The sequence below is a fragment of the Neopsephotus bourkii genome, unplaced genomic scaffold (genome assembly GCF_033783945.1).
Source record: "Neopsephotus bourkii isolate Nb327-2 ecotype Australia unplaced genomic scaffold, CSIRO-AGI_Nbou_v1 NB_196, whole genome shotgun sequence".
Classification (NCBI taxonomy): Eukaryota; Metazoa; Chordata; class Aves; order Psittaciformes; family Psittacidae; genus Neopsephotus; species Neopsephotus bourkii.
Genome location: NW_026900709.1, coordinates 5075384 through 5084994, shown reverse-complemented (window position 1 = coordinate 5084994; position 9611 = coordinate 5075384). Strand labels below are relative to the sequence as shown.

The window sequence follows — 9611 nt, the reverse complement described above, 5'->3', positions numbered from 1 at the left end:
TCTGATTAATTATGAGTATTGTGAACAATAAGATAAACCTCATGGAAATTGACAGATCTCATTCCAAGCATACAGAGGCACAAGAAATGGAAAATGAAGAGATGCCGTTCTGACACAGCTACACTTCAGGGCACAGCCATGGAATGCTGTTAAAACATATACTGCAATACTAACCCACACTTGGGGTGCAAGGATTGCAGTGTTCCCAGAACCCGCCCACTCCCCAGCCCAATCAAATCTCCACTTGTATCTCTCAAAACGACGTGTGTTTGTATCACAGCCTGAAGGAAAATGCTGTCTCTCACCTCTTAGTCCTGGGTCTGTCACATACTGAGCCTCCAGTACATCAAAGGCTAGCTGGAACTGAAGAGTGCAAGGTGGTCCTGTTGTGCTGAGTTATGACTTATGTTACAGATTTTACTTAATGGCAGAAGCCTGCTTGTGAGAAGCTGATTTATGGAACAAAATAATTTTCAATAATCCTGTCAAGTGGAGAAGCTATAAAGAAGGAGTAAGCATCATTATATATACATTAGATTATCTTATCTTAGGAGGGGTTAGAAGAGACGTATAAATCTTACAAATTATGCAAGGACAATATAATAAAATTCCTGTGTAATATCTGCACAGAAATTATGATTAAGTCTCTTAAAGTGAGGTTACAGGTCAAACTGTAAGGCAGAAGATAGATTTTGAAAAGCTGCCTATCTGATGGGTGTGCATCACACAGATTCTGGAATTTCAGTTCCATGTACTCAAAACATTCAGCTTTAAAGCAGGGTAGGTAATCTACTAGGATGGAAGCAGTGCTTACAATGCTAAGAAAGCCAGTGTTTACCTATGCATGTTTATTTTTCTTTCACCAATCTTCCAGATGAAGAGGAGTTATTTGCCTTTTAGAATCAGGTGGAAAACTGTATATACATATCAAGAGAAATAAAAATAATCAAATAAATTAATAAGCCCACATAAGGAATGTGCCTCACGCTACACTTTGAGACTGTTTTTCACAGGCCACAGAGGACAAACAAACCAGTCAGTCCTAAGGAAGCGTGCAGTCATCTAACAGAAATTATGCAGACAATAACCCAGGAATAAACTTTTAAAGATCACAGAATGGTTTGGGTTGGACGGGACCTTAAAGATCATGTTCTTCCAACCCTCTGCCATGGTCCACAAGTGTCCCACTCTTACTGACTTCAGTGGGAGATGCGTCCTACTAACCTTTTACCCCTTCCTTATTCTGACACTCAGGCCACTACTTCACTTAATGCCAGGTCTGGATTCTGGCACCTTACTGTGTTAAATAATAACTTGTATTAGAAGTATGTCCAGGATGGAGTGGCTCACATGTGAAGGTTCTGTTCCATTCAGCTGTGGTATTATAATGTAGCTAAAAGCAAAAGCCTGGTTTTAATCAAACTCATCTGAAAGCCTCCCACTGATACCAGCTGTATTAAGCAAATACCGTTTGAATAAGATCACGAAGGTTAGACACTGCAAAGCAGCAAACACCAAAGCATTTTAGAAAGAAGATTTTAATTTTCTGAAGAAACAGGTTTTCTGAAATACAGAATCAGAACATTAAGACTAAGTAAGATTTTTTATTTCAATAAAAAACTCAGACGGATGTAGCATCTGCTCAAATATGTACCTCCACATTCTGGTGCATGTTGCTGTAACAAATTCATTAGTCATAGCTCTCGTTATGGACAGATGGTTCCTACAGCAAAAATATAGAAAAATAATTTGGATTAAAGTCTAGAAGACCTGCAGCTTTCATATGCAAAAAAATAAATCCAACTAGTCATAGAAAAGTGGCTGATAAGGATGGAGAACAGGGTTGTGCACCTGAATAGCCATGACTATATACATTCCAAACTCAAGAAATGAGTGATTTTTCTCAGCCTCATAAAAATAGTTTGTCAATGAAAAATACCAATATGTAAGACATTTAATACAATTTATACTTGAATTTAAAGATCTCAGATTATGGAATAATAAGCTAAAATCAAATGTAGTGCTTTTTCAAATGTTCTCGTATATACCAATACTCTGTGTATACAGTGTGCATGCATGTACGTGTATACACGCACAGAAAGAAAGAGGTGTATACAGATTTGCTGAAAAATTCTACAGGATTATCTGATTTCATTGCAGACCACAGCAGACAGACTTCCTGGGATCCTTCTAACACAGGCTGCTCTAAAATCCAATAATGTTGACTGGTATAACCACATATCTACAACAGGTTTTCACTATTATGAATTTAATTACCAAATTATTTCTCCAATCTAGATTTCATTTTTCTAAGTAGCAAATGCTGCTTTGATAAGATTCTATACTGTCATGAGAAAATAACTGTGAACATATTGGGGAAAGCCCTGAAAGTATGAATTAATTTTGATAATTAGTAAATAATAAAAATACCAACAAGTTTCAAGCAGCAACAGATTTAAAATGACTATATTCTGACTTATTTTCCTAACCAACAGGCATCTTGAGCAAGAAACTAAAATAGAGAGATTAAATTTCTCTGCCTGCCATCACAGTGACATTTTAAGCCACCAAAGTCACAGCTGGAACTGAAAGAACAGTGTTATCAGTAGAAACCTCCATCCTTGCAGGACATAAATTGCATTGAGACGCCCTGCCAACATTGCCTTGGAAAGGCCTGTGATCTGCAGCGTCTGGTGTATGATGCTTTCGTCGGGTCTTTTCTGAATGTGTTGGATTCTCTGTGGTCCTTGTAGTTGTAGACTGCTCTTGATTTTTCGTAGCTCCTTTATTTTTTGATCTGAAGCTATTATGCTGCTGTCTTCTGTGTTCAGACCTGGAACCACTCTTTATATTATTTTGATCTGCCTCATTACTGGCACCTTGTGACTTAAGAGATCCATTGAGCCGGATGTTTTGGTGCTGTGGGTTGAATCTTCGTCTCTGGTTAGAAGGCCCATTCTACCCAGAAAGAAATTGATAACTTTTATGTTATCTGAATCCTTCCAACAGGACAAGAAATACAGCAATCAGAATTACCAAAAATTGCAGAATAAAATCTACTGCGTAACTAGGAGAGGGAAAACACTATACAGTTTCAATCGTTGCTAGAGCTCCCTATTTATAACACTTGAAAACTGAACTGTGAGTAACATGCTACATCTGAGTAGCCTGGAAATATAGATGGTAGGTTCACTACTAATGCCAAATTAAAATCTGCCACGATTCAAGAGAACACAGAGAAGGGAATGAAATACTGGACATCTCAACAGCAAGCAGTTAAGAAGCATTGAAGAACTTAATGCTGTTTTTTTCCAAAATCACAAAAATACCTCTGCTAGTATTGTGTAAAAACTACAGTAAGACAGAAGGAAGAACGGAAATTCATACGTAAATTAAAGTCAAGTTAAAAATCCACACCGTGGGAGAGATGTTCATTGTGGTAACTTGCTCAGAGGAAGATCTGACCCTTAGTGGGAGTGGCTGAATCACTTTACTTGCGACTGCAAGGGCAGCTGATTCCATATATGACTGACATTACGTAATGCTCCTACGATTCCCTTCAAGCACCTACTTGAGCCTAAAATCCTTACTGGGATAAAATTCAGAGACACTTCAGTGGCAGCTTTATCTAAGCACAACAGTCCAAAGACATTCTAAGGTGCTCTTATAATGAAGGAGCTACCAGTATACCACAATAGCTGTATTAAAAGATGTATTATAAAGCTTCTGAAGTAACATGCTTTTAAAACTGGCAGGATTCCAGTTTTGAAGCCTATCTAATAATCATGCTTTAACATTTCTCAAGCTTCAGGAATGTTTCTCCATCGTAGCACATAGGGCAATTAGCAAGTATTATGGATGGGTTTTCTTTTTCACTTATTAACTGCTACTAGTCACTTCTGAAAACCAGACAGTGGTCTTTGCTGCTATGGCATTTCTGGTATTTCCACCTTATACATTCACATTGCCTTGAAAGTGAAGCTGGAAAATATATACATCCATGTTTTCAAAAATTAGGCATTAAATATACAAACTGCAAGCCAGTATTTGATTTTGTATTAACAACTGTCAATGCTGCCTATTTTCTGATATTTTAAGAATAATTTGGTTTAGTTCATAACTCGTTTCTTACCTGCTTATTTGCTGGGATTCCTTGGGAAGCAGCTTCTGTAGGATTGGGAGAAAGATGACTTTGTACTTTAGTGCTGGCTGGTTTATTATCAGAGTTCTTGGCGTTACTAGAGAACTTCCGGGTGTGCGCATTCTGCTTGCCAGTTGTTGCATGTGAGGTCATTGAAGACAGCACCGAACTACATGGTGTTCTTGAGGAATAGTTGTTCTTTGGATGAGAAACTATAAAAAACCCAATCATTCCATATTATCAGTTAAATGATCAACATTTAAACACAAGGCTCTATTCTTACCCTGCTTACAGTTCATTTTGGTAATAATAAATAAATAAATAATGAAGTAAGCCAGATAACTAGTGTTGGAATTAGGCTCATTCCTCTCAAGGAGGTGGTTAACAAAGGTTCTTCTGAACCATGTGTATCTATAAAAACTGGAACTGAATGCAACATAAGCACCATCAGGAACCAGTACTGCTCACCTCTGCCCTGTACATTCCTGCTTCCCAATTCTTAGTATTTTGAGACTGCCTGTTTTTTTAGCCACTTCCATGTCTGGATGTGAAGCACATCAGATACTTGATTCCTACCTCTCTGCATTTCCACAAGTTCTTCCAAGCTGCCTGCTTTTGTGCAATGGTCCCTAAGCAGTCTCAAAGAGGACTCTGAGGATATTGAAGTAGGTTCTTGATCTTAATTTGCTGTTCTGATTTTTCTGATCATGGAATTTTCCCATTCCCTTGTGGCATAGATGACAAACAGGAGGCTCACTTAACTGAGATACCTCTTGTTCTATCTAAAAGGTACTTCTGTTTTTCCCCTTTTAGTACAGAGAAAAAAAATATGCAGAATAATTTTAGCTACTGACATCATCTGTTAGGTTTTTTGAGGCTCTTACGTCAACATCAGCTATTTTTCCCACTAGGTGTCCTCTTCAGAAAAACAATGAAACAATCTGCACGAAGAACTGAGCTTTCTGTCCTACGTTCTGTGAGGGCAGATGTCACTGAATACTACTCCTGTCTCCTGTCTAAACCAGACTGCTGCACATGGAAGCCCACATAAAAAAACCCAGGTGCTTGTCATAAAAATGTACTTTAACAGAAAAGATGTAAAAAGAAAGGGTACATCCCACCACTGGACATAGGCCTCATTGCGTGATGCTCCAAACCGAAATACACTTTGCACCAAGCAGCTCTTATCAAAGACATGCCAACAGCATGAGTTGCTTATCTAAGGTCACAAAGAGCAGATTACAGTTAAATTCTTCAGAAGGCCAGTGCACTATCAGTCATCTTTAGGACTACACTGCTTCCCTGCAATAGCTGTTCTTTTGACTTTACTGACCTGATTGCAACAGGCCTGCATCAAACCATGCTTATGTAACGCTTTACTGAAATGAAGTCTAAATAATTAACTTGCAGAATTAACTGCAGCTGGGGGTTATTTAGGAAAATAGTTCAGTGAGTTAAAAAAAAGCCATCCATGGCTGTATCAACAGCAGCTGTGGTTATATTAGGCAGGATAACCTTAGTAGAATTTTCAATCTCTTAAGCTTCAGGGTATAAGGGTCTATGAGGTGACTGTGAACAATCAGATATATTACTGGGAAGCTTATGCCTTCCTTTGACACATCCTGAGTTGGCTTCAGTGAGGGACAGGATATGGGGTTAGATGGATCTTCAAAGTGTTCTGCAAAAGCAATTCTTACGGTCTAATGAGTTACACTGGTTATGCCTCAAGTCGACAGTTCTGCAGCTGTGCACTCACAGCACCACTGGCAGACTGTGGGATATTTTATCTTTTTTCTATTTCTAGTAACTGCTTGAAAACATTATCTCTCTTCCTGAAACTGTTTTCCTTCCGAGTAATGCCTAGAAATCTCTGACAAAGAGGGCACTGTGCAGATGCAGATGGACTGACTGTGCAGCACATGTACAGTGAGTCTAACGTATTGCATACTGTAAACTTGACTTGCGAATGATCAGCAAAACTGCTGCATCCAGACATACCATTCACCTCAGGCTTGCTGCACACACACACTGGCAGTACACATGCCGTTATTTCTGCCAGCATTTCCTGAACAGGTATGTGGAACACTATCTTGTGAGAACTTTGGTGGGAAAAATCATCAGCACTTACTCTCTCCACAGAGCTGAATTTGGGTCTTCAGCTGTTCTGTATCACAGGAAAATCGTGCAGACCTGCCCAACTCTTCATCATATTTCCGTTCACTCACAAAGTGCTGCAAAAATACAGACAAGTTAACAGTGATTTGCATTCTGAGCAAGACGACATGGATGGTACAGAAGACCAGTCATAGAATCATAGGATAGTTTGGGCTGGAAAGGACCTTAAAAGACCATCTAGTCCAATCTGCCTGCCATCTCCACAGATACCTTCCACTAGACCAAGCTGCTGAAACCCATGCCCAACCTGACCTTGAACAGTTCCAGGGATGAGGCAGCCACAACTTCTCTTAGCATGCCTTACCACCCTCGCAGTAAAGAACTTCCTAATACCTAATCTAAACCTACCCTCTGTCAGCTTAAAGCCATTCCCCCTTGTCCTATTCCTACATGCCCTTGTAAGAAGTCCCCTCCAGATTTCTTGTAGGTCCCCTTCAGCTATTGGAAGGCTGCTACCAGGTCTCCCCTGAGCCTTCTCCAGGCTGAACAAGCCCAGCTCTCTCAGCCTGTCTCCACAGATGATGTGCTCCAGCCCTCAGATCATCTTCATGGCCTCCCCTCTAGACTCGCTTGAGCAGGTCCATGCCCCTCTTGTGTTGGGGGCCCCAAAAGCTCGATGTAGTACTCCAGACTGGGTCTCATAAGGGCAGAGTAGAGGGGCAGGATGGCCTCCTTTGATTTGCTGGTCACGCCTCTTTTGATGCAGCCTGGGACATGGTTGGTTTCTGGGCTGCGAGTGCACACTGCCAGGTTATGTTGAGCTTTTTGGCAACCAATACTCCCAAGTACTTCTCAGGGTTGTTCTCAATCCCATCTCCATTCAGCCTGTATTTGTGCTTGAGATTGCCTAAGTTCTATCTTAAGTTCACTTCAAGGCTCAGCAAACTCTTGACCCTGCTTTGTATGCAGGATCTCTTTGCAGAACCAAGTATTTTCCCATCCTTACCAAATTACATGTCTCACAGCCCAATGATGGGTGGATCACTCCCACACTTGGGAAGTGGGTCATTTCAAGGGAGTATATGGGTTTAATCACTGAAGCTGACACTAACATGTTTACTTGTTAACTGAGTCTGATAAATGATACACAAACAGCAAAGCTCTCCACTGCTACACTTATGAAGGGATGGATAGCTTACATTTCTCTGATAGTGGCTGTACACTGTTCACAGGTGCTATGCTGCTTTAAGAAGCTATGCTTTCCCCATGTAACAGTAGTTACTCACTAGTTACCCTTTGGCCCATAGCAGGAATGAACAGCCTGGGCATGTCAACATGACAGCTCTTTCTTGGCTTTATGTGAAGAAATACCCAAGCAGAAGTCAATGCCTGACCTTAATTTCAGCCCTGAGTTCAGACAGTTGTGCTTCAGCCATCTGACTGGCTAGGTCTGTCAGTCTCTTCAGCTCCTCAGCTTTCTTCTGCCTAGCAGTCAGGATTTCCACTGCCAAACACCAAGAGTCAATAATTAATGCCAGGAAGGTAATGTGCACTGTAATTCATTACTCTTTGGGCATTAACACTGTACATCACAAGTGAGACTGAAAACACACATCTCTGATCTCTGACTTCAGCTGGACTTCCAATATGCTGCTTGCACAGATTAAGTCAATCAGCATATTTAACTGAACTGCCTGATGGTAAAAAAAGATCTGGAAATGGGATAGTTCTAGAAAATCAAAGTAAAACCAATCTTTCAACATTTAGACAAATAGGGCAGAGACACGTTGTTTTGAGTTTTCTAGTGCTTTATTTTTAAGCACGAGGTCAAGGAGCCTTCCATGGAGACATGGAAAGCAGCATTACCTTGAGCCAACAGCCTGTTTCTGAAGACACACTGTATTTATTTACACAAGGGCACTTAAGTTCCTCTGAAAAAAGTCTGCTCATATATAGCTGACTTTAAAATCACCTGCATTGCAATTCTGCTTTTAAGTACAGAGTATATACAGTTGCTGTTTTAACACCAAAGCAGTATTACAAAGGCCAACAGTCTCTATGAAAAATACTAGACATTCACTACTTCCTATCCTGTGTATTTTGTATAAGGAAAGGGTGAATAGTTGCATTCTTATAGGAAAAGATAAATCACGAACCACAAAGACAACAGTCTACTTACATGCAGGATAATATGACATTACAATTTTGGTGGAAAATTTAATATATGTAAACTCTATTACCTACATGGTGACTTAATGTAAAAGCAACAACTGATTTTTTTGAAGGCTGCTGGGATCAGCACTTATGGCAGAGAGGAAAGACAGCATATAAAGGTAAAATAATAACAATCATAGTCTTTTGTCTAGAGCTTACGCCTATAGCCAGGGTAAGTGGTAGATGTTGTAAACTACCCTGAGACCACAGACTCTATTACAGCTGTGGAGACCTTGGATTCTTTGCCTTCTTTTGCCACAGATTTCCAGAGCAGGCTTGGAAAGTCACTTAACTAGCTCATACTCTGCAATGCCTTTTTTTTAGGTGAGAATTAATGATATTTCACAGAGAGCTTGTTTCTCAACCCATTATCATTTATTTAATCACCTTCTTTTGCAAGTATCATAGAATCATAGAACAGTTTGGGTTGGAAGGGATCTTCAGAGGTCACCTAGTCCAACCCTTCTGCAATAACCAGGGACATATTCCAACTAGATAATGTTGCTCAGAACCACATCCAGCCTGGCCTTGAATGTTTCCTGGGATAGGGCTTCTACCACCTCCATGGGCAACCTATTCTAGTGCAGGCACAGGGAGACAGAGCTGTGGCTGTACAGCTGTGTGCGAGCAACCAAACCGTATGATGGAGAAGCGTGTGTCTCACAGGGCAGGGAAGGCAGAGGGTGGCTACAGTTCCTTTAGCCCTGTTGATAAATCTGTGCCTGTGTTATTACTTATGCTACAAACAGGTGTGTATCTATGTCTCTAGCTGATACTTTAATTTCATTTTGTAGAATACAGTCTACAAGTCTGAGAAACTTTTATCAGATTAAAAGAACAGTTTATTGTTAGCTGTTTTCCTCTGTTCATTAATTTTGCCTTATTGCTTATTTTAGGTAATGCTAATATTGTTTCCCCCCCAAGGTTAGCATCCCCTTTGCTGAAGTGACTGCCCAAACCATATCATGTCATTTCCTACTGGCACTTATCTCCACATGAGATGCCAGCCAAATACCCATTTTCTAAAAAACCCTGAAATTACCATATTTGGAATTTTCCTAGCATTGACAGTAAGAATAATATTACCCACTGTAAAACAGTCCTCCAGTGCAGCAAAGAGATGTAAAATAAACAATAATGT

General features: G+C 40.1%; 1 protein-coding gene across 3 annotated transcripts in view; it reads right to left on the bottom strand.

The window, feature by feature from the left end:
* Positions 1 to 1519: 1519 nt before the first annotated feature.
* The window catches only part of SPATS2L (spermatogenesis associated serine rich 2 like), an 86273-nt gene continuing 78181 nt past the window's right edge, over positions 1520 to 9611 (bottom strand). For all 3 annotated transcript variants that reach the window (XM_061377575.1, XM_061377566.1, XM_061377583.1), the window contains 4 exons: positions 7651 to 7760; positions 6270 to 6372; positions 4133 to 4353; positions 1520 to 2958 (listed from right to left, as the gene is read on the bottom strand). In XM_061377575.1, coding sequence (XP_061233559.1) covers positions 2560 to 2958; positions 4133 to 4353; positions 6270 to 6372; positions 7651 to 7760 — 833 coding nt within the window. In that variant the 3' untranslated portion in view covers positions 1520 to 2559. The remainder of the gene's footprint in view (positions 2959 to 4132; positions 4354 to 6269; positions 6373 to 7650; positions 7761 to 9611) is intronic.